The sequence below is a fragment of the Gymnoscopelus braueri genome (assembly GCF_963280865.1).
Source record: "Gymnoscopelus braueri genome assembly, chromosome: 6".
NCBI lineage: Eukaryota > Metazoa > Chordata > Actinopteri > Myctophiformes > Myctophidae > Gymnoscopelus > Gymnoscopelus braueri.
The window spans coordinates 48,432,244-48,458,102 of record NC_137607.1 but is presented as its reverse complement, the minus strand read 5'-3'; the positions used below and the strand labels follow the sequence as shown (position 1 = coordinate 48,458,102).

The 25,859-nt window shown below is 41.6% G+C and overlaps 2 protein-coding genes and 1 pseudogene across 3 annotated transcripts; 1 reads left to right on the top strand and 2 right to left on the bottom strand.

The window, feature by feature from the left end:
- Positions 1–191: 191 nt before the first annotated feature.
- Positions 192–2,270, bottom strand: LOC308087175 (sodium/myo-inositol cotransporter-like; the record flags this gene model as incomplete). The annotated part of the gene is made up of 1 exon (XM_080430888.1): positions 192–2,270. The coding sequence occupies one exon, from the start codon at positions 2,268–2,270 to the stop codon at positions 192–194; it is 2,079 nt and encodes a 692-aa protein (XP_080287014.1).
- Positions 2,271–7,388: 5,118 nt separating this feature from the next.
- LOC308087174 (sodium/myo-inositol cotransporter-like) lies at positions 7,389–9,476 on the bottom strand (annotated as a pseudogene). The gene has a single exon. The product of its transcript is annotated as a sodium/myo-inositol cotransporter-like (transcript).
- Positions 9,477–20,595: 11,119 nt separating this feature from the next.
- ncbp2 (nuclear cap binding protein subunit 2) lies at positions 20,596–25,517 on the top strand. Its single transcript, XM_080429719.1, has 5 exons — positions 20,596–20,724; positions 21,534–21,620; positions 22,759–22,853; positions 23,799–23,937; positions 24,858–25,517. Exons 1-5 carry the CDS (start codon positions 20,650–20,652, stop codon positions 24,954–24,956), a joined length of 495 nt encoding a protein of 164 aa, XP_080285845.1. The 5' UTR covers positions 20,596–20,649; the 3' UTR covers positions 24,957–25,517.
- The last annotated feature ends 342 nt before the right edge of the window (positions 25,518–25,859 follow it).

Genomic DNA, 25,859 nt, shown 5'->3' with positions numbered 1-25,859 from the left:
TTTCTTTAACATACACCTTTTTATTTAACTACAGTATATATCTTTTACTCTACTGTATCTCATTAGTTATTGCTATGATAATATAATTGCTATAGTCTGCTGGCGGAGACTTGTGCTCCGAGGAGCACATTTTCTAGTTTTAAATCTGTTTTTTGTAATCAATCTGCCCATTAATTCAGTGTTGAACAAATCTATAGTGTGAAGTAAACGTACATGAAGATGCCCAATGAGCAGACAAGTAGCATGCCCATATTTAGCAGCAGTCTAATTTTAGGAGGCTCATACAGCATCTCTATAATAACCCTCTCATCCTCCTTGCTTCCCTTTGGTGTGGTGGTCTGTGCTCCCTCCTTGTACCCACAAAACCAATTGAGCAGACTCAGACCCATGCCGCGCTTTCCTTCCTCATCCCTGATCAGCTCTGCCTTCGAATTACCAATCTGTTCTCCAGGGGTGGTTGTCTCTGTGTCAGGTGTTGCTGGGTCATTATCAGTGGATGGGAACGGGAGCTTGATGTCCGTCGCATCTAGACACCTCTCATCCAGGGGAAGATCTTTATGGTGGCTTCCATTACGATTGTTCTTCTCGATGTCATCTTCTCTTGTCACCTTTTCAATGTTGCGCAGCCCCCACAAAGTAGTGGTGCGAACCTGCTCCTTATCTGGTGGGGGGGTGCAGAGACTGACCACCACAGCAACAATCCCTGACACCCAAAACAACCCTGCTGCCACATACATGTAATGGACATGTGTGATGAAGGAAGGCCTATCATCTGGTTGATCACAGAGAGGCTCACGGTAGATAAATGCCAGGATCAGACGTAGAGTACCTAGTGTGAAGCCTGTCATGCCTCCCCAGAATGCACCTGTTTCATTACAGCGTTTCCAGAACACACCCAGTAGGAAGAGGGCAGCGATAGGTGGAGTCAGGTAGCCAGCTACTTCCTGTATGTAGAGGTACATCTGCCCGCCCTGCATTTCAATGATGACAGGGACCCAGGCAATGCTAATGGCCACCATGAACACCACAAACAGTCGGCCTACAACCAGTAGTTCCCTCTGGGACGCACCTTTTCGAGCACTCTGGTAGATGTCCAGGGTGAATATGGTGCTGGCGCTGTTGAAGATGGAGTCTAAATCACTCATCAGGGCGGCAATCATGACCGCCATCATCAGACCCCTCAGACCCACAGGCATCACAGACATGACCAGACGTGGATAGGCGATGTTAGAGCAGCCAGCCTGAGAGCCACACACTGCCAAGCAGTGCTCTGGCCCAATGCAGGCAATCTCATCCGCAAATAGGATCCGGGAAATCATACCTGGAATGACAATTATAAACATGGGCAGGACTTTAAGAAATCCAGCCATGAGTGTGGCACCCTTGGCATGAGCAATGTTCTTTGCTGCGAGTACTCTCTGGACAATGACCTGGTCAGCACACCAGTACCAGATGGAAGCCGGGGTTTGGCCAAGAAGGAACCCTGGCCAAGGCATGTCTTCGTCTAGAGGTCCACGAAGCATGTGCAGAGCATTAGGCTTGGGCTCGATGCGGCAGGAGTCAGAATAAGTGAAGTTGCCACTGGCCAAGATAGCAGAGACATTGGGGACAGCCTGCATGTACTTTGTCCGAACACCCTCCAGCCCACCCACCTTAACAAGGCTGATCGCCATCAAGCTGAGGGCTCCACCAATCATCAAAACGGCCTGAAGAGCATCTGTGTACATTACTGCCACAAGTCCTCCAGTGACTGTGAGCAGTGCAGTCATACCAATCAGAAAGATAATGGACAGATAGAGGTTCCAACCCAGTGACTCCTGAATGAACAGAGCTCCAGCATACAAGTTTACAGAGACTTTGGTAAACATGTAGAGCAATAAAGACAAGGCAGCAAAGTAAACCTTCAGCCTGTTGCCTCCAAAGCGTTTGGACAGATACTCCGGCATGGTGTAGACCCCTGAGTGGATGTATACAGGGATGAACACCCAGCCCAGTAGCTGCAGTAGTAGAAGTGAGTTGAACTCAAATGCTCCCACAGCAAAGCCACTTGCAGCTCCTGATCCAGCTAAGCCTATGAAATGTTCACTGCCGATGTTGCTGACAAAAAGTGATGCTCCAATAACTATCCATGTCATAGAGCGCCCAGCCAGGAAGTAGCCATTTACAGTGCTGCGATTGGTCTTCCACATGGCAAAAAACCCAATGCCCAGCAGCAGCACAAAATAAAGTGCTACGACAGCAATGTCAGCTGCCTCCATTCCAGGAGCCATCTTTACGGATTACGTTAAGGAAACGCTCTGCTGTGATAACTATAACCCAAATGCCTCAATATGTCAGATAAGGGATGCTATAGCTGACATGACAGAAACAAAGTCAGAGTCAAAATCTGCATGAATCAATAGTGTATGTGGTGGCATATGCCACGTGATGCGTGTCATTATTACATATGCATGACATATGGGCATATGGGCATATGGCATGTACATATATGGAGTGGACATGCCTGACGTCAGAGCAAAGTGTTCTAGAGCAGATACGGAAACAGTGTCTCTGTGTATGTGTGGGGTGTGCGGGGTATAGACCGGGGTACCGAATCTGAACGCTGAGCAGTAAAATGACTCCAGTTTCACCTTATTGCGGCAAGCAACACTTCCAATGGCAAAACAATCGGCCTGTTCCGAACAGGCACGTGCTCTGAACGGCCACGTCTCAAAGTCAAACGGGCACGGCACTACAGTAGTATTGTACATTTTGTCAGTTAGGCAAATCAAGCAGGCCTACTCGTGCAGGTTGCATGTGTGAACATATTGTATATCAGGCTTCAATATAATAGCTTTTTTTATAGAAAAAAAAAGAAAAAGGTTGAGGATTTCAGGTGACTCACATGGTTATTTATTTAGCCTATTGTACTCCCATTACCCAAAGTAACCTCTTAGTCATAGCAAGGAGATTATTCAATCGGGACAATTTCAATGGTCGCATAGCAAATTAGTAATTACACAGTGTGTGAACTACATTTTAACGTGCCACTGTTAAGAATCTTAATCTAAATGTGAATACAGCTATTCCCATGCTTCTAAATGTCGGCCTCTTTGACAGAGAACAGATGAACATACCGTTGTGGAATGTCTTTGTCATTGTGGGACATCAACAACCACAGTTGTCTTCATGTTGTCTTGTCTCTCTTGACAATTTCTTTTTCTGTTATCTCTGTCTTGTCTCGTCTGTCTGTGTTGTCGATGAGTCACCATATGCTGTTCATAAAATACATTCAGCTCCATCTCCTGTGCAAAAATGAAATAAAGCTTATGATCTTCATAATTAGCCTATATACAATGGTTTATTTCTTTCTAACCGGAGAAAATTGGTAATTGGCCTTTAAATGCTACACCCGCAAATTGGTAAATTCAATGTGAAAGGATGGAGCTTTAAACAGAAACCATTATACAAAATTGAGGGAAAAAACATATGTCCAATAAGGTAAATATTTAATTCACTTAAACACACTTTGTTTGTGTGGTGGAGCCAGATGGGGGTTAGGGACAACTTTTGACTATCTACCCGCTCCTCCACCTTTGGACTTTGACTATGTTCGTCAACTGTTTGGTTTAGGTTTTTTTAGGCTTTAGTTTTACGTTTACTTGTTTAGTTATGTAGCTCTGTGTTTAGTATGTTCTGTGTCTAGGTCTGAGTTATGTTGTTTAGTCTATTCATTCCCTGTGTTTCTTGAGTATCTTATGTTGTAGTAATGTTCCTGTGCTTCCCTTGTAGCTGTAACCTGTCTTCTTAACCCTAGTCACCTGTGTCCTATGGGCTGCCTCAGCCTATCCCTGTGTTGATTGTACAGAAGTACACAGATATTACTGTATATAGCATTACTTATTTAGCATTATTTGTCAATTATTGTGCCATGAAACGTGCATGCCAACTTTGCCTGAAAGACCGTGCTACTGTGTTGCAATACCGAGTTTCTCCACACAGGGGCAGGCCAATATTGGGGAAAGTTGCTGTGGAGTAGTTGGAATGTTGGAACCTTTCATTCAATATCATTTTATTTGCTTGTAGAGTCTTATTTGAGCTCCCATCTGCATCTCTCTGTATAGTGATAGAACCCAGCATATTGCCTTTCACATGATTATAATATAATTAGTTATATCCTATATCATTTTGTTCATTCAAATAAGCTACAAAATACTGTACGTGCATATACATTACATACATTGTCTGCTCTTTGAAGTCACTTGCTTGTATTTTGTTTCATTCTTTTTCTCAATGTTATATCTGAAAATGTAATTCTCAACATTGCATGTGAGGGGCTCTGGGGCTGTAATGTAGGCTACTGCAGGCCTAATCTTGCTGATGCCTGAGATTGGGTCAATTAAGTATTTCACAGTGACACAGCATGATGAAAAGAATACAGAAGTTGAGATGAGAGACATAGATAAGTGAACTGATATAATATGTGATGTGATCTATCGTTTCCATTGGTGAGCTATAACAGCAGTGTACTGCAGGGGTCAGCAAGTAGGCTTAAGTTTAGCTCGGGCCATTTCTTCTTCTTTTTTCTAAGTCATTAGATGGTGGACCAGAACACCATTAATGACTAATCAAGGATCTGGATCATGCGACAAAACACCTCATTTACAATAATAACGATATAGCTATAAAAGTTAATAAATAAAGAGGTATGTGGTTTAATACTGATAGAAATGCGTGTGGAATCAAATGTTACAGGTTTATACAGAAATGTTTGTATAATCATTTTGTGCCGGGCCCGACCTTGAATGTGTCACTTTTAGGATATTTAGTTAACCAAAAAGTATTTAAAAATGTTTTATCTGGAGACATAGTTATACTCCTTCTTTTCAAACAAGAGCTCTTTCACGTTTCAAGGTCTCTCTTAGAACAGAGAGAAACAATGTATTGTTCAAGGCATGTGAAACACAGTTTTGGTTTGTTTTTTAAATGTGAGAGATGTTTTTCATCCAAAAGTCTAAAGAGGAAAGTTGACATGAAAACATAACATTGAAAAGAATGGAAATAGAACTATGCGTTTACCCGGTTTCATCAATACAAAGCCATTGCTGTCCATAGCCTACCTATGTGGGACTGTCAGTCAGATATTGTAAATTATTTACGAAATAATTTGCCGGGCCAGATATTATCACTGGCCCCCGGGAGGCCTGTTGCCTACCACTGATGTACTGTATACATATAGACAGTACATACACCATTAAGTTATAGCTGCTTGTAATATACACATCTTTGTCATACCACTGTCAGATTTGCTGAGAAATTGGGACAGCATTAGGACATTATTGAATCAATACTTGACCAACACAATATTTTAGCTATTGGTGGAGGGCATTGTATGTAGTGTAAGTATAAGTACAATTATGATTAAAACTTTGGGAGTAAGCACAGGACGTTTATCACTACAAAGCTATAAATATACTGTAATAACCTGAACAGGCTAGGGGCACACTAGGGACATCACTTGCCAGAATGGATTTATCATCTGAGGTCAATTTCAGACCAGAATAGGAGGATAAACCTGGGGAAAAGATAACTGTATTCTATGTAGCCTAGTATCTACATGTACCTATTCCACTAGAGCAGACTGCTTTAAGCAGTAGTTTAAGCAGTGGGCAGAGGCACCCCAGCAAAATGAGAAAAAAGTTTAATTTCACTATTATTTCACCAGCTAAAGTTAACCCAATGACAGAATGTATAAGAAGAGGTTTCACTCTCTCCACTGTTATCTCCCCACCTTAGTTGAATGTACTACATCTGCTGTAATCCAACAACAAAAAGCTTGAATTTGTGTCCCTGGTACATATTCTTTACAAATGGCCGTCTGTGGCCAAATAAATTATGTAACAGTTTGGGGGTATTTGATATGAAAATGTTGTGAACCACTGCACTAAAGAGCACCTGTTGCATATAGAACCAAGCAGCGCTTCACATTTTCAAGACATAAAGTTAGACTTTTTTATTTACTTAAAGTTGTACAATGCAGAATCACAAATAACGATTTTTAGCAACCTCTGCTGGTCACTACCGTCACTGCATACAATTTCCCTAGTCCTCGATTACCCAGAATTCCATTCGTTTTCACCGGAAGCCGGAAGCGTTTCAAAAAGCGATCTTTTAATTGTTTTATACTATCTACGGATCGTTTCTCTTAGCCAGTGGAGCATTAGTTACCATGAGCTGTGCTTTCTTTTTCTGTTCTTTTTCGATCTTCCAATCCTACATTATCTTAAAATCAGCGTGAGGTTCCTTTTTGTTAATAGCGCGGTAGTTCCTGGCCAAACAGGAAACCGTTGCGGTAGTTCCTGAGGACGTCGGCCACGACGTCATGACGTTGGCCAGGAACGTCATTTTCCCGGGAAAGTCCCCCCCGTACACGTTCAATAGAAAATATATAAATAAAAGGCTTCCGGGGGTGAAATTCACTGAGTGGGTGTTGTGAAACTTTTGCCACTCGCAAAAGATATACAATTTAACTTTAGTTTTGTTGAAAACGTTACCTAGTATTACTTTAATATTGCACAACTAAGAACAATTTGGTAAGAATATGTTTAGAAAAAACACTTTAAGATAATGAAAAAGACAGTTCAACATTGCACTGTGCAAAATAAAGTAAATGGAACAGAATAGATAGAAGGTATTATAATGGGTTATCTAATGGGCTATGAAAAACTGTACCTCTAACATAATTCAACACTGCACCAAGTTTTTAAAAGATATAAACAGAAAACATTTAATCATCGTACAAAAAACAATCCCAGTAAATTGTTTGTGCAGGATCACCGTAACAATTTGCACACATCAACATTTGTACGTCAGTCCCAATGAAGCTTTACAAGATTTTTAAAAAGGAGAAATTTCAGTCATTAAAAAGAATACAGTTGAATAAATTCCCAATTAGAGAACTACAATAATAATCAAATGTAAATAGGGTACAATATGGCAAATATTTAATTCACTTAAAGTACAACACCATAAAAACAAATCTCAGTAGATTCATTGTGCAGGATCACCGTAACAATTTGCACACACCAAAATTGGTACGTCAGTCACACGATTTTTAAAAAGCAAAACTTAATTCAAGTACAGTTGAATCTCTAGTGCAAACGACCTTTGCTGCATGTCACTCTCCATCTCTCTCTCCTCGTTTCCTGTCTACCTCCTGTACTATCATTAAAGGTAGAAAAGCCCAAAACATATCTTAAAAAGAAAATAATTACAGTTGAATAATTAAATGTAAATATTACAGCTGGTCAAATCTTTGAAAATGCAACTGTTCAACGACAATAACACCCCTCCTCAACTCCCAATATGGTACCAAACCAATCTTCCCCTTAGTCCAGTGTTGGACAAATCTATAGTGAGAAGTAAACATACATGAAAATGCCCAATGAGCAGACAAGTAGCAGGCCCATATTTAGCAGCAGTCTAATTCTGGGAGGCTCATACAGCATCTCCATAATAACCCTCTCATCCTCCTTACTTCCCTTTGGTGTGGTGGTCTGTGCTCCCTCCTTGTACCCACAAAACCAATTGAGCAGACTCAGACCCATACCAGACTTTCCTTCCTCATCCCTGATCAGATCTGCCCTCGAATTACCAATCTGTTCTCCAGAGGTGGTTGCCGGGTTGTCTCTGTGCCAGGTGTTGCTGGGTCATGATCAGTGGATGGGAAAGGGAGCTTGATGCCCGCCGCATCTAGACACCTCTCATCCAGGGAAAGATCTTTATGGTGGCTTTCATTACGATTGCTCTTCTCAATGTCATCTTCTCTTGTCACCTTTTCAATGTTGCGCAGCCCCCACAAAGTAGTGGTGCGAACCTGCTCCTTATCTGGTGGGGGGGTGCAGAGACTGACCACCACAGCAACAACCCCTGACAACCAAAACAACCCTGCTGCCACATACATGTAATGGACATGTGTGATGAAGGAAGGCCTATCATCTGGTTGATCACAGAGAGGCTCACGGTAGATAAATGCCAGGATCAGACGCAGAGTACCTAGTGTGAAGCCTGTCATGCCTCCCCAGAATGCACCTGTTTCGTTACAGCGTTTCCAGAACACACCCAGTAGGAATAGGGCAGCGATAGGTGGAGTCAGGTAGCCAGCTACTTCCTGTATGTAGAGGTACATCTGCCCGCCCTGCATTTCAATGATGACAGGGACCCAGGCAATGCTAATGGCCACCATGAACACCACAAACAGTCGGCCTACAACCAGTAGTTCCCTCTGGGACGCACCTTTTCGAGCACTCTGGTAGATGTCCAGGGTGAATATGGTGCTGGCGCTGTTGAAGATGGAGTCTAAATCACTCATCAGGGCGGCAATCATGACCGCCATCATCAGACCCCTCAGACCCACAGGCATCACAGACATGACCAGACGTGGATAGGCGATGTTAGAGCAGCCAGCCTGAGAGCCACACACTGCCAAGCAGTGCTCTGGCCCAATGCAGGCAATCTCATCCGCAAATAGGATCCGGGAAATCATACCTGGAATGACAATTATAAACATGGGCAGGACTTTAAGAAATCCAGCCATGAGTGTGGCACCCTTGGCATGAGCAATGTTCTTTGCTGCGAGTACTCTCTGGACAATGACCTGGTCAGCACACCAATACCAGATGGAAGCAGGGGTTTGGCCAAGAAGGAACCCTGGCCAAGGCATGTCTTCGTCTAGAGGTCCATGAAGCATGTGCAGAGCATTAGGCTTGGGCTCGATGCGGCAGGAGTCAGAATAAGTGAAGTTGCCACTGGCCAAGATAGCAGAGACATTGGGGACAGCCTGCATGTACTTTGTCCGAACACCCTCCAGCCCACCCACCTTAACAAGACTGATCGCCATCAAGCTGAGGGCTCCAACTATAATCAAAACGGCCTGAAGAGCATCTGTGTACATTACTGCCACAAGTCCTCCAGTGACTGTGAGCAGTGCAGTCATACCAATCAGAAAGATAATGGACAGATAGAGGTTCCAACCCAGTGACTCCTGAATGAACAGAGCTCCAGCATACAAGTTTACAGAGAGTTTGGTAAACATGTAGAGCAATAAAGACAAGGCAGCAAAGTAAACCTTCAGCCTGTTGCCTCCAAAGCGTTTGGACAGATACTCCGGCATGGTGTAGACCCCTGAGTGGATGTATACAGGGATGAACACCCAGCCCAGTAGCTGCAGTAGTAGAAGTGAGTTGAACTCAAATGCTCCCACAGCAAAGCCACTTGCAGCTCCTGATCCAGCCATGCCTATGAAATGTTCACTGCCGATGTTGCTGACAAAAAGTGATGCTCCAATCACTATCCATGTCATAGAGCGGGCCAGCCAGGAAGTAGCCACTTACAGTGCTGCGATTGGCCTTCCACATGGCAAAAAACCCGATGCCCAGCACCAGCACAAAATAAATTGCTACGACAGCAATGTCAGCTGCTTCCATTCCAGGGGCCATTTTTACCGATCACCGTTAAGGAAAACAATAAAGGTTCACAACAGCTTAAAGTCATGCAAAAAATACATTTGTGATTTTATAAAAAGCAAAGTAAGAGGAAGAACACAGCTGAACCCCCAACTGCTCCAGTGGAGCTGCTAAGTGACCAACAGTATTGTGGTTGCAATGGTCAGCTCCCAGGTTTTAACGTGTGTGTCTCTTTGCGTGTGTCTATGTGCAGGGCGTTGCTGAAAATGAGCACTCAGCTAAAATGAGAAAAGAAAAAAAAAATAGGAAAAAAATAAAAGAGCAAAGGAAATGTTCGTCTTTGGTTGGCTGTTTGGATGGAAGCTGTGGTATCTACTGACAGTTCAAATTCACTAGGGTGTGCTTCGGGAGGTTATCAACCAGCACTGGGGATTTTCTACTTGTAGAGGAGGATGCAGCAGGCCTCTGGTCTAGTACACTCTAGATTCAGAACAGTTCTGCAAGACAGCAAAGACAAATAAAAGACCCCATTAGAGATTAGTTGAGTCTCCTTTCACAGACAGAATGATATTCTGAATATTGCAATTGCTTCTTATATTGACAGAGGTTTTTACCAATTGCTGGTCAAATTAATAGATCGTAATGATTTGTCTAAGTCTATAATGTGAAATAGCCTCACAGGTAGGCAGGGAAGCCTAGCCTTAAGATGTGCGTAAAGACAGGGGTTTTCATGCTTGTAACACACTAAAATGATAAGATTGTATAGTTTTATGGAGCGGTTTGACAATATTACATCTACAATGTCTTAAGTAAAAGTAGGACAAGACCCGCAAAATGAATTGACTTTATGTGAATCAAAGGCCAGCCCTAAAACCGCGATAAAGTCATTGTAATTTATTTCGTTTTTTAATTTATACTGACTTTTTCATTCTTATTCCAAACACATTTTGAATCAAGTACAGGAATAAATATATTTTCTCTCTTTATAAACGATCAGGGCAGTGTTAACTAGATTAGTGCCCCGGAGTCTGCCATCAGACCTCTGGAGCTTGTTCAGAAAGCTGCAGCTCGTCTGGTGTTCAACCGCCCCAAGTTCTCCCACACAACTACCCTTCTCCGTTCTCTACACTGGCTCCCTGTAGCGGATCGCATCCAGTTTAAGACCCTAGTGCTAGCCTATAGGGCAGTGACAGGATTCAAAGTACTAAATAAGTGATTGATTATTGTTCTGAGTATAGTAATGATGAGTGTACTGAGTACTTAACTGATGAGTCTATAATCCTAAAAGCATGATTAGTAATTAATTGGCTGGATTAGTTGCTTTGGAGTCTGACTGTCAGCTGAAACTCAGTGCAGTTTCTATATATAGCCCCATGGTTGCAATACAGGCATGCACTACTCACTCATGCTAGAGACAGTAGTTGGAAAAGGTGGGTCTCAAAATAGAATTCAGAAAATAAACTGGCTAAAATTGCTTTGAAATTAGAATAATCATAGAAAAGTACAAGGTGTCTGGTACTGTTCTAAATTGAGGATTCAACTCTGTCTGGGACTGGGAAGAAAGTCCCTCACCGGTTCCTAGTGTAGACAGTCATGTGCCTGACTCTGCAGAAGGCCCTCACTTCCGCTCTGCGTGGTGCTGAGTGATGAGATAAGGTGGTTCTCTTTAGCCGAAACTGGTGCCGTATTTATTTCCTGCATGGAGTGTATAGAAAAACAATGCATCAGCATTGGGTTAAGAAGTCATTACCACACCTGTCATCCCCATGGACAGAGTGAGTGGTAGTTATTATTGTATATAAGTCTGCTGCAAGTTCCAGTTATTAAATTACATTGATTATGTTCTGGCCCACCATCTAATGCTGTGGTAGGAAATAGGTGGCCCATGGGCCAGAACTGGCCCACCAGCGATACCATCTGGCCCAGTAAATTATGTTGTATACTTTACAATATCTGACTGTATGTCCAAATAGAGAATCTAACCCCTCCTGAATAATGCTTTTATCCATGTTGACAGTGAATGACAGGCAGGTGTTTCACATTGTTTCTCTCCATATCCAGGAAAAGACCTTGAACTCCTATTCTATGAAAGAGCTTGTTTATCTCTGTTCGAAAGGGAGTATGACTGTCTGGCCCAAATGAAATGTTCTTTTTTTTTTAACCTTTTACTGACCACATGTCCTCAAATGCAACATTCAATGATGTGGCCTGCACAAAATGATTACCCAATCTTTTCTATCTACACCACATTTCACATGTAACCTGTCACCCATGGAGACTTTAAATCATAGATATTTGATTGTTTTTGTCGCATTCCTACGCCAATAATTTGATGACCGGCAGTAGTTCCGGTAGGAGACACAAAGAGTCTCCTTTGTATCTCCTACCGGAACCGCTGCCTACCGGTACGCTCAGTGGTCATCAAATTATTGGCTTAGGAATTTTGGGGGTGGTGAACTATCCCTTGAAGCAAATCAACTGTCATTGGAATAAAGTCACTCACCGGTTCCTAGTGTAGCCAGTCTGGGCCTGACTCTGCAGAAGGCCCTCACTCGTCACTCTATACTGCTCTGTGTTGTGTTGAGTGATGAGATAAGGGGACTCTGGTGGTTCTCTTTAGCCGAAACTGGTGCCGTATTTATTTCCTGCATGGAGTGCACAGAAAAACAATGCATCAACATTGGGTTAAGACGTCAGCCACACCTGTCTTCCCCACAGACACAGTCAGCCATGGACAGAGTGAGTGGCTATATACAGTGATACAGTGATGCCTTACAAAATATTCAGTAAAAGTCCGGAATTCTAAATTTACTTAATTAAAAGTACAAAAGTATTGGTATCAAAATGTGCTTAAAGTACCAAAAGTAGAAAGTACTCATTCTGCAGAATGTCCCATTTCACAAGTTTTCAAATGTATAAAAATCTTTTGAAAATAGCAGATCTACAAGCTCACAATGCATCACATCGCGACACATTGTGAGCTTGTAAATCAGCTATTTTCAAATGGCCGAAATGTATATAAGGCTGATGTGGTTTATGTATGTTTTGTAATAATAATCTAAATCTACAAAGTAACTAGTAACTAAAGTTTTCAAATAATTGTAGTGGAGTAAAAGTATAATATTTGCCTCTGAGATGTAGTTTAGCAGATGTAAAAGTACTGAAAATTGGAAATACTCCAGTAAAATAAAAACTCCTCAAAAACAGAAAGAACAGAACGTAATAGGATAAGGATAAGGATGACCCTACTGTAGGCATGTAACAGATGTATCTCGTATCAATAATGAACATGATGTATTAGGACAACAACAAGATGTGTCTCGTTTCAAGTACATAGGCATCGTTAGATGGCCATGGACTATTCATAACAACTTTTATACTTAAACCTATACACAAAACCATAAGAGCAACAGAAACATACCTGCATGGAGTGCATATAGCTGCATTGGGTTAGGACGTCAGCACAGCAGCACACATGTCTGTGGTGAGGAGACACAAGCAATGAAACTTGTGCTGCAGTCATTGTGTACTAATACTGCTACCAATAATAAACTACCAAAAAGTTTGCCTAAAACACTACATTTTAGGTAAAACGATTATACAACAACATATAGGGCTACACTATAATCTCACTTCACAGTTTAAAGTGCATTTGCAATTTTAAACAACTTTGAAAAGTAAATCTAGCAGGAGCACTGAACAGACTCACCTTCCCCACAGTCAGCCATGAACAGAGTGAGGATGGAAGGGAGGGAGGGGCAGGCTGAAGACATCAAAGCAACACAGGTTGACAACGTCATTACAGCAAGAGGTGAAAAGAAGACAATAAATATTCTCCCAAAACAATCTACTGTAGAAAACATTACAAATAAGTATGACAAACATAAAAACAAGAAAATAAAATGGATTTTTGGTGGAATGCATTTTATGTTTGAGATAGGGATGTGTACATGATGTCTACATGACTAAGTCAATTGCCTTGACAAACACCCCCTTATTAAAGTAAATAAATACAACTAATACGGAAACTAATACAAACAAAACCTTTTTAAACAATATAAACCAAACTGAAACAAGCAAATCGCCCCTGGGAGTTAACCTGAATTGAACGAAAATTGCAATAACTAAATAATATCAAATGAAAAATACAAAACTATTATAACTCTGGTGTGGTATGATGAAGAGTTGCTTTGATTGATTGGTTCAGGTACTTGTAGCTATTATTGTGAATCAATTAATATTTCCATACAAAGATATCCTAGTGTGATTTACAATATTCACATTACATATTTGACATTACAGTGCAAGGTCAACATCTGGACGGTTTGAAAGTAATAATACAAATCTAAGCTTTCATCACATTGTCCACAGAGCTTCAAGTTTATGCTATGACAAGAATCAGAATCAGCTTTATTGACACATCATAGGTTTACAGGTGTAAAGAAAAGTCGGTGATTGATTGATTGATTTAATACTTTATTAGTCAGAAATGTAAACAGCACGTAGTAGCCTACAGTCAAACATTCAGGCTAAAAGGATAAACCCCCAAAACTCCTGGGGACTTGTTTCCATTGTGGTCCTATGTATTCAATTCATCAACATAGCATAAAGGATTTACACTATAATACATGTCATCAACAAATAAAAACACTTGATGTACAAAAGAGATGGGAAATGTATATTTACCTCCCCTTATGGCCTCCTAATAGATGTTCTTTCAGGCCAATTTTGAAAGAAACCACATTCTTTAATGGATGGTGTAATTCTTTTTGAGCGAGCTCCATAGTTTTTGTGCGAACAAGTATGAATTAGCCTTATGACTAATAAAGCATGCTCTTTTATACATTACATGAGTTTAGTTCCATTTCAAATGGCTTTAGTGCACGTGGCACAGCAATATCTTCCAACTGTACGCATGCCACCCTCATGTGGCATTTTGTTTTAAAATTAAACTTTTGGTCATGGGCCGACCAGGAATAATCCCTTTCAGCTATACAGCTGAACACTTCTTTGTCAATATTATCAAGGTTATGTGCAGTACAACAACTGCCTAATAAAATATTCAGGTTGAGGTTGAGATGGTTTGGACATGGAGGAGGGAAAAGGGGTATACCGGGAGAAGGATGCTGAAGATGGAGCTGCCAGGCAAGACGAGAAGAGTAAGGCCAAAGATGAAGTTTATGGATACGGTGAGAGAGGATATGCAGGTGGCTGGATTTACAGAGGAAGATGCAGAGAATAGAAACGGATGGAAACCCGATCTCTTGGTCCATATTATGATACGAATGCTCATTCATATTCATCTCAGAAACCATCGTAATAATAAACAGGGTTGTTTTCTTAAACGATAAGTCATATCGATCTCTCTCCTTCTACTTTTTCATTCATATGGTCTGTGCTCCACCTTGCAGTAGTAGTCTTCACATAGACCTCTGTCTTATGGCTTCACACCCTTTTCATACAACAAGCTACGCTTTTGCTTCAAGCTGAGCTAATCACTGGCCAACCATTTCCTTTCTCCGCCTCCTGGTTCTGTTCCAATTCAACATCCACCTCCAGGTAATCCTGAGGGCCGTCTCTTTCTTGGTCCTGTGTCTGCTGCTCTCTGCTCTGCTCCACGGCCAGAGTGTTTCTGGGCTATCCTCCTGCAGGGCAGACCTCTCTTAGCAGGCCGTACCAAACCCAAGAATATGGCACCCACACCCATGCCCACTGCACAGGAGTAGAATGCTGAGCCATAGTTCTGTGTTTCATCCACCAGGAGACCGTGGAGACAGAAGAGTACAGTATAGTGTTTACATCAGAAGACTACTATGTCATTGTAATCTACCGATTATGTATCAGTATACTTGACAAGACATCACTCTTACCTCCCAGAGGGGGGACGGCCAGGCCAGAAAAGCTCTGTATGAACAGGTAGACCGCAGCAACTGAAAACGTCTTTGGCCAGAGCCATGGTGCAGAGCATGTGGGCAGCGTGTGGGCAGCGTGGTCACGCTCAACCCTGCATGTCACGGCCAGCTCGATGATGTACAGCTGAGGGGCAAAGAAGCCAAGTGCTGCACTCCCTGAGAACGGAAAAGTCTAAAGGTTCAGGAGTCTGTCGAGACACCTCTTCATCTCATCCTTCCCTTTTCTCATCGTCCCTCCCTTCTTCCCTTTGATCTCTGCCCCCTTGCTCCTCCTCCACTTTTGGCTCCTCGCTCACTTCCTTATCGCCCTCTGCCCTGAAATGTTCAGGCAGAAGAGGTCTTCTCCTCTTGACTGTCTGCATCCCTCAACGACTGGGCGCCAGAGTCTCCAGGTTCCCTTCTTTGTGAATGAACTCTCTGAGTTTGTGCCATTCGACTCATCTGGCCTACTGAGGGTTTCCTGTTCTTCTTCAGGCCACAGATCCTCTGTTTCGTTTTCCTGGGTTGCTCTGGGCTTTATGATGATTGGCCGAAGCAGGACTCCACAGAGGATAATGGAGCCTGGCAAAGCTCTGATTACCACCATGGTGTAGCTCTGCCTCAAGGCAGAGAAAGCTAAGAAGGGAGAGAAGAGAATGAGATTTCACTGAAGAAAACTGCCATGGGAAATACTGTCTGTGAAGTGGGTAAAAAAACTTTTTGAATTGTAATCCCTGACCTCCAGACCCACCAACCTACACGCACACATCCTCACAATTCCATCTGTAGCTCCACTCTGCATTCAATAAAATGTAATGGTAGATGACGCTTTATAGTAAGTCGACAAATAAAAACTACACGCACGCACGCACGCACGCACGCACGCACGCACGCACGCACGCACGCACGCACACACACACACACACACACACACACACACACACACACACACACACACACACACACACACACAGTCAGCCATCACCACATGTACAAACCAAATCATGACTGGCAACTGACACATGCAATCACTCACCGGGGCAAGGAATCAAAAGGGCAAACATGGCAAAGGACTCTCCAGTGGAGGCCAAAGATGTGACCAGGGGACGTTTACGGCTGAAGTACTGAGACAGGATGGTGACAGTGGGAAAGAATGTCAAACAGTAGCCCAGACCTACAGAGAGAGAAGATTAACAGATAGACTTTTCAGTGCCGTTTTCAATTGAATGAATCAACAGGACAATTTAACTAAGAAAGCACACTTACATTGCATTGTGTTGTATTATGGAGTACAGAGAGAGAATATGTACAGTTTCTCCTCATTAAGTGTGCACTGAGTGTGACACAGTCAACCTGCTCTGGTGTTATAGTCCACTCAAGAGTAAGGTGGGCAATGATTTAACACTGATATAACGAGACAGAGATGGGGGTGCAATCCAATACCTGCAACTGCTCCTGCAGCAGTTCTGTACACCATTTTTAACACACCTACAGTATGTCCCACCCATACTCTACTGTGTTGGCTATATCACTGCCAGAATTTTTTTTTGCGTTTGCCCACTGCCAGAGATTTTTCATTGAAAAAAAAAAAGTACTCAGGAGCCGAGATACAAAATGTTTAAGTTTTAAGTTAACAAGGAAGTGGATGGGAGTCTAGATCTTCGAAAAATCATATCTCCTTGGTCTTTGGGTCAAATAAAAAAAGAAAAAAAAAAAAAAAAAAGGGAAAAAAAGAAAAATGTAAAGTTGTTTTAGTCGTTCTTGGCAGACAGGGCTTAAGGGAGAGAAGTCGTTTTAGTCGTTCTAGGCAGGGAATGAGTTAAATCAGAAAGGCCTCTGCTTCAACAGACAACCATGTGGTTAACTGTGCTGAAACGCAAAAAAAAAAAAAAGAGTTCTGTCCGACAACACTCATTTGTTTTGCTTTTCAACATGTAAACACACATGTTAAAACAACGAATGTTACCACTTGCAATGTTGAAATACCATATGTTAATTAGACAAATTATACAGCATGGTATTACTTTAATAAATCTCATGTTGAAAGGATTCACAGGTGAACATTATCCCAGATTTGTGTTAGTGTCCTTGGTGACTCATCCCACGATTGATATCCTGAGCTCAACTGTGGTCTCTGCCTCAAGTCTCCCCTCTAACAACACAACCCACTCTGAACTGGTTCTCATCTCAAATCCACCATCTGCGCTCACCTGTGAACGTCATGACGAAGACACAGATGGAGATGATCCCCAAACTCCTTCATGAGGTGATGCAGGAAGATGACGAAGCTCTTGATGGTGCCATAGGTCAGTGGTTCTCAACCTGTGGGTCGAGACCCCCAGGAGGGTCCCCATATGATTTTTTGGGGGTCCCCAGATGACAGTGAAGTGACATTTTTGGGCGGTGTAGCCGCCCCTATAAGTTGGGTTGGGACACCTCATTAGTACACCCTTCGCTGTACTGTGATTGGCTCATAATTAGTACACCCCTAGCATTAGTACACCCCTAGCTGTACTGTGATTGGCTGACTCTATTGCCTGACTCTATTCAGCACTGTGATTGGCTAGCGAGACACATGATGAAATCAATAACCTATAAATAGGACTATGCACTCTTTTTTTAAGTGAGCTTCCATCACAAATTTCAAGAAATGCCTTTTTTCACCTGCGTAATATTGCAAAAGTTAGGCACATTCTGTCCCAAAATGATGCAGAAAAACTTGTTCACGTATTTGTTACTTCTAGGCTGGACTATTGCAACGCTTTATTATCAGGCTGCCCAAGTAAGTCCCTAAATAGCCTGCAGCTAGTCCAGAATGCCGCTGCGCGCATACTGACAGGAACCAGAAGAAGAGATCATATCACTTCTTCATTGGCCTCTTTGCACTGGCTCCCGGTTAAATACAGAATAGAGTTTAAAGTTCTCCTCCTCACATACAAGGCTCTCAATGGACAGGCTCCAGGAAACCCCAAAAAAGTTAGAACAGGAGGCAGAGCATTTAAGTTTCAGGCACCTCAGCTGTGGAACCTTCTCCCAGTCTCAGTCCGTGAAGCAGACACACTCTGTATATTTAAGACTAGACTAAAAACCTTTCTCTATGATAAAGCCTATAGCCGAAGTGTATAGACTCAGTCACCCTATAGTCATCCTCTCCTCCCCCTCTCTCCTCTCGTCCTCTCTTTGGTTGTGTGGGTTTGTGTCCCATTGGTACAATCGTAATTAACCCTGTACGGATTCACGCTCTAGTAAGGCCTGCCACTAATTCTACAACCGGGGACCCGCTCCCCGGAGTTTATTTTATTTCCCACGTCGCAGGTCCATGGACTGTCACTACGGACCCCCAGCTGCGGCTCAATACTGTGACTGCGGACCGGGCCTCTCCATGGAGCACGACCGTGGATTTCTACAACACTACACTATACTGTATATTATCTTAACATTCTTATATTATACCATTATATACTGCATACACACTATTTCTGTACTATATTATATTATCATATACTATCTTACACTATTATATTTGCTACTATTGTTATTGTTACTACTTGCACTGTATCTCTTTCTGTCTCTCCTCTGTCTGTCTCTCCCTCTCTCTCTCTTCTTTCCCCCGACACGGTCGAGGCAGAAGGCCGCCACCCTAGAGCCTAGGGTCTGCCTGACGTTTCTTCCAGTTAAGAGGGAGTTTTTCGTTGCCACTGTCGCAAAATTGCTTGCTCAGGGTGGGATGTCGGGTCTCTTCTCTACATGTAAAGTGTCTTGAGACAACTTGTTGTGATTTGACACTTTAATAAAATTGAATTGAATTGAATCACTGTGATGACCACTGTGATGACCACACCGCCCACTTCACACTGGGTGTGATTTTTGGGCGGTGTAGCCGCCCCTATAAGTGGGGTTGGGACACCTCATTAGTATTAGTTTCCTGCACTGTGATTGGCCCATTAGTAGACCCCTAGCTGTACTGTGATTGGCTGACTCTATTGGCTGACTCTATTCAGCACTGTGATTGGCTAGCGAGACACATGATGACATTAATAACCTATAAATAGGATTATGCACTTCCAAAAGTTATTTTTTGGAAGTGAGCTTCCATCACTATGATGACCACTGTGATGACCACACCGCCCACTTCACACTGGGTGTGATTTTTAATACCTAAAAAAAAAAAAAAAAAAAAAAAAAAAAAGACCATTACTGCATCCAAAGTAATCAAAAAACTATACAATAAAAACTGGTCAAACATTGGCCAATTTGTTTGACAAAAAGTTGTGAGCTTGTAGATCTGCTATTTTCACATCTGTGAAACTGAGTCAAACTAAATGTAGTGCCTCAACTCCTACATTCCAAGTGCTTGTCAGGGTGGGGGGGCCCCCAGTGGGGGGGCCCCCAGTTCAAATAGGATTATTTTGCGGGGTCGCGCCATGGCCTGAAAAGTTTGAGAACCACTGCAAGGTGAATGTCTCCACCAGGAAAAAGGATATGGCCACAAGCCACCCCCAGCCTCCGTCTGGGGCCTCCGTGCACACAGTGGGCCCCAGGAGGCTCCTACCTCTGAATTCACACATTACCATGGCCGAGGCTGAAGGAGGAGAGAGGCAGATAGATTGGTTCCCAGCAGGAATGAAATTTGAATCATAGAGTTATGTCTGTTTTCAAACAGTTTTTTTTATGAAGTTTTGCATATAGTGTATGTCTGTCTATGAATTGAGTACAAAGGACCCCAATGGAAACAAGCCATAGGCTTTGTTGGGTTTTAAATCCTCTTAGCTGACCTTGTATTGAACTGTACTTTCCTGTGCTTTTTTTGTGCAAACAACTGCTAATAAAGTATTCAATCAATCAATCATAATATGGTTTCGACACTGCCTTTTCCTCAGAGCACCTACAGTCTTCTGTATAGTAGTGTGTATATCTGTCTGTCTGTGTCTCTTATGTCATCATGATTTGTGTGCATGGGGATCTCATTTTAAACAAGCTTAGTGCTTTATGAGTCTTCCAGTTTAGTAGACCTTGTATTGTGAATTTGTACTTCCATGTACTGCTAGCCTGTTCTCATGTCTTACTAAATAAAGTACATCAATCAATCTATGCATTAAACACATTGGAACGGTAGATGGCGCCATTCGACTTCATTTTCACGTAACAAAAGAAAGAAAAGGGGGGGGGGACACGACCCAGGAAGAATAACTTAACCTACCCGGAAGTTGTTGTTACAGTTAGCATAAGCAAGCTAACGGCTAAGTTGTGTGTGTGTGTGTGTGTGTGTGTGGTGGGCTGGTGGCAAACAAACTGCGGTCCCTGATTTATTCACCATGGCTGTTAAACTAAACGCACTGTACAGTGACTCGTACGTTGACATAAGTCAATACAGAGACCAGCATTTTAAGGTAGGTACTAGGTAGATAAATGACCGTTCATTCAACATTAACTTTGGAGCCACTAGCTAACGCTGAGACTGTGATGGACTTACTCACACACAAGAGATAGATAGCGCCCTACGACCAGGGTTGCCATGTCGGCTTATTATAAGCGACTTTGGGTCTAAATAATATAAAGTGTAGTAGCTTATTAGTTCTTAAACATTATTATTATCCAAATTAATATGTATTTGTCTGCAGACCCGCATCTGAAAACATTTTATGCCAGGTTTTGTGTTGTCAAAATGTTCCCAACAACATTTCTTCAAGATCAGCAGATCTACAAGCTTGTTGTGAGCTTGTAGATTGGCTATTTTTAAATAGCCAATGTATTATGTTTAAGGGTCGAAGGGCTAGCTGCTTTTGGGCTTGTTTTCATAGACCTGGTTGCTTGTTTCTTTTGCAAAATCTGGCAACACTGCCGACAACATTTCAGTCTATCATTTTCTCAATAACGTTACAGGTTTATCATCATCTGTTTTATTTTGCTCTCTCTCTCTCTCTCTCCCCCCCCCCCCTGTTTATGTTTTTGCATAGTAGCGTATATTTGTCTGTCATTAAATGTTTCCATGAATTGAGTACAAAGGACCCCAATGGAAACGAGCCATAGTGCTTTCTTGGGTTTGTTTAAAAAGAAACAAATTCTCTTAACAGACCTTGTATTGAACTTCACTTACCTGTGCTTGTCTTTGCAAACTGTTAATAAAGTAGTCAGTCAGTCAATCAAACTCTCCCTCTCTCTAATGAATTCTCTCATATGTGTGTATTGTTTATTTCAGGGTAACCGGTATGAACAGGAGAAGCTGTTGAAGGGGAGTCCCACTCTGTACGTGGGGAACCTGTCCTTCTATACCACTGAGGAACAGGTATGCTTTTAGCAAGTGGTGGACGAAGTACTCACATTTCTTACTTGAGTAAAAGTATCAATACTGCAATGTAGAAATACTCTATACAAGTAAATGTCTGGAATACAAAATTTACTTCAGTAAAAGTACAAAAGTATTGGTATCAAAATGTACTTAAAGTACCAAAAGTAGAAAGTACTCATTATGCAGAATGTCCCAGTTCACAAGTTTTCAAACGTAAATTGTATAATAATCTTTTGAAATTTACAGATCTACAAGCTCACAATGCGTCACATTGCGAGTGTGACACATTGTGAGCTTGTAGATCTTCTGTTTTCAAATGGCCGAAATGTATATAGGGTTGAAGTGGTTAATATATGTTTTGTGTGTTTTCATTTGGGGGGAAAAAAACACTCTTTCTTCTGTAACTCTTTCTTCATTGGGCTATACATGCAGTATTTTTGATATGTATGCTAGAAATGCTTCTGTCAAAAACCAATAAACAAATGTTTAAAAATTAATATATATAAATGTTTTGTAATAATAATCAAAATCTGCAACTAGTAACTCAAGTGTTCAAATAATTGTAGTGGTAAAAGTTCAATATTTGCCTCTGAGATGTAGTGGAGTAGAAGTAAAAGTGCTGAAAATTGGAAATACTCCAGTAAAGTCAAAATACCTCAAAATTGTACTTAAAGGGATACTTCACTTTCAAATAAAATAAACATTAAAAAAATTTATTTAAAAAAAATGAAAGAAGTTATGGCAAAATAAAGGCCCCCTCACGCATTAGAGTGTCCTACTAATGTGTGAGGGGGCCTTTATTTTGCCATAACTTTCATTTTTTTTAAATAATTTTTTTAAATTTATTTTATTTGAAAGTGAAGTATCCCTTTAAGTACAGTACTTCAGTAAATGTACTTACTTACTTTACACCACTGCTTTTAGCCCCGTTTGGAACCTCACCCTCCACGATATATAGCGGAGCAAGAGGTTCCGATCGGAGCTAGTATGCTTTACTAGATGTAAAAGTTGCAGTAGTAGCCACTAGCCAGATTGAATTCCCATACAAGTTTAGTAAATCCACTTTTGGCTAATTTATGCAAACTCAAACCATGCATTTTCTACTCTTTTTTTTTTTCCATTTACTGATGATCAGGTATATGAGCTGTTCTCCAAAAGTGGAGACGTAAAACGCATCGTCATTGGTCTGGATAAGGTGAAGAAGACTGCCTGTGGGTTCTGCTTCGTCGAGTATCCTTTTATCAAGCTTGAGTAAATTAAAGGTGCTGCAAGTGATGTGTTGGGGTTTAAACGAAACGTGTTTAAAAATAATAATTATATAGCTCTATATTGCTTTTAGTGTTCAGTAACAGGGGTCCCCCCCAGTCTCTCCAGCTCTTTTAATGAATAGAAAATTCATTTTCAGGTGGCACACCAATTTCAGGTGAGAGAACCAATTTATCTGCTTACATTTTTGTGTTCCTGTTCCAAGTTTGTCTGCTCATTTCATACAAATTTTTACAATTTTTAATCCAGTTTACCCTTTGGTCGTAAAGTAGATTACTTATTTTACATAATTTTATACAGACTTAAGCAAGTCATAAACAGGGTAATGTACTAATGATTGAAGTTATACTGTAGACCAGTGGTTCTCAACCCTTTCAGGCCGCGACGCCCCAAAATAATCTTATTTGAACTGGGGACCCCCACCCTGACAACTTGTGACAAGCACTTGTAGGAGTTGAGGCATTATATTTAGTTTGACTCCGTTCCACAGATAAATATTGTGAAAATCTACAAGCCCACAACGCCCTCGCAATGCAAGGCGTTGTGAGCTTATAGATCGGATATTTTCAAAAATGTTGCCTCTTTTAATATTTGACAGTTTGACCAGTTTTTATAGTAAAGTTTGTTGATTACTTTTGATGCAGTAATGGTCTTTTAACTTTTCTTTCTTTCTTTTTTGAGGTATTAAAAAGGTCTTAAAAGCCCTTAAATTGTCACTTCACTGTCATCTGGGACCCCCCCCCCCAAAAAAAAAGAAATCATGTGGGGACCCCCCTGGGTGTCCCGACCCACAGGTTGAGAACCATTGCTGTAGACCACAAATTGAAATTGGGGATTCTATTGTTCTTCATTAATCCTAGAGAGAACCATCAGTTAGCCGTAGATGTCCCTTAACCCCTGCTCTGCCAGATACTACACACGTGTAGATGCAGAACATGCCATGCGGTTTGTTAATGGCACGAGGCTGGATGATCGCATCATTCGGACAGACTGGGATGCCGGATTTAAGGATGGAAGGCAGTTTGGCCGTGGCAAGTCTGGTGGACAGGTGAGGAATCTTAGTCTCTTGTTATTTTTATTATCTGTATGTCTATAAATTCCATGTGCGCGTGCTTGTACTGTATGTCTATCCTCTCAACCGACTTCACACTCGTAGTGTGTATTGCTGAAGACCCAAGGAAGTGCAGTGTCGAGTGTGAAGTCACTTTAATCAGCGGTTCAAGCCTACTGAGAATGGTTGAGGGATGCAAGTGAATCGACTGTCAACAAAAGACAGCATGCGCCTGAAGAGGTGGAGCCAATAAAGTAGGGTGCCTTTTGTAAATACACTTGACTCTTGATAGCGCCAGAGCGCATCATGGTGTTCTGGGGTGTTCAGGGTTATCTGAGCATCTTAACATTGGTGACAACAATGGCGGAGGAAGTCATTGCAAAATGCTGTGGCAACCATGTCTAACAAAATTGGATAATAAAAGTGTAATGTTTTACATTATTAAATGTTAATTTCAATACATTTTTAAACATCAAAATGTCTATAATTAATTACTGGCACTACATATTTATGACAATTGCTCATTTATGAAAATTATATACTGTAGATATACACTTAATGTACATCTATCATCTATCTATGTTGTGTGTGTCACAGTAGTCAGAAAAAAGCCTTGGTCTAATTGTTTTGTGCTTATGTATGATTAACTGTTTACTACAACAGAACAATGAGAAATGGTACAAGACATATGCTTATTGCCATGCCTTAGTAGTCCTATTTGAATTATCTGTTCAACGATACGTATCATGTTTAAACGTTTGCTATGGTTGGCTGCAAATCCCAAGAATACAGCCATAACGTGTTTGATAAACCATTTAGACCCCATGTCTAGTGGGTCTGTCTTGTCTCTGCTCATGCATCCTTCTCACCCCTTGCATTCCTGTATCCAGTATCTGAACTTATGTTAATGTATGCAGGTAAGAGACGAGTACCGTCAGGACTACGACCCGGCCAGAGGAGGCTATGGTAAAATAGCAGGGCAGCAGAGAGTCCCAGAGCCACGCAGCAGTTTTTAGACGCCACAGCAGTCTAATTGGACAGAAAGCCCAGCCCTGGATTCATCAGCTCTCCAACAGCATGATGCCACAGTTTGCCTGGCCTGATGCTGCTGCTTTATTGGACCAACAGAGCTTGTAAGACATTATATGGTGATGACTTCCACTGGAGAATGGCTTTTCCTCCTTCTTGTGTTGCCTCAATCCCATCCCTGCCAATCGTTACACCATTGTACAGATATTATTGCTACACCCTAAAGGTGTTTTTTAAATGAAAGGGTAACCTTGCTTCTAGAAATACCAGCATTTCCCTAAGAGCCAAAATGGTTCAGTGACTAACGTTGTGGCAGTTTTGGATATACTTCTGTCAGAGATCAAGGATAATGCCACCTGACTAAATGACCTTGTTTTGTAGCATCTCTCTCTGTTCATGTCCAATTTGAAAGTTTTTTTTTTGTAAGGGGAGAAGAAAAGAATGCAGTCATCTGTGATTTTCTTTTACGGAATTCTTTTTTTCTCAATATGTGTATACATTGGTTTTTAATAAAACAGATTTTTGAAAAAATGTTCAGTGTGTATGTTTCAGTGCTGCCTTATGGGGTGCGTTCGGAAATTAAGCACTGAGCACACTGGCCCATACAAACTAATAGGCGAGTGCGCTCCCGGTGCGCATTTCCGAACGCACCCTTATAGAGAGCAGTAAGTATGATTGTTTGCATCAAGTACATGATGGAAACAGATGTGACTGAAGCATGATTTCTTTTTAGTAGGGCAACTTCCAAAGTCCACAACAATCCTTTTTGTTCATATAATATCCAATTTGTTTGTATTTCACATCGCTCTGACCATGTGGTACATTGTCTTAACTTAACAAATATAAAAGTTTGTCATTGCGGTAGGATATAAACCAACCTTATTTTTGGT

Bases quoted from the DNA above. Each gene is read 5' to 3' on its own strand.
- ncbp2 (XM_080429719.1), top strand. From the start codon at position 20,650: ATGGCTGTTAAACTAAACGCACTGTACAGTGACTCGTACGTTGACATA. The intron at 20,725-21,533 runs GTAGGTACTAGG...TGTTTATTTCAG, and splicing joins ACAGAGACCAGCATTTTAAG to GGTAACCGGTATGAACAGGA. The intron at 22,854-23,798 runs GTATCCTTTTAT...CTGCTCTGCCAG, and splicing joins TGTGGGTTCTGCTTCGTCGA to ATACTACACACGTGTAGATG.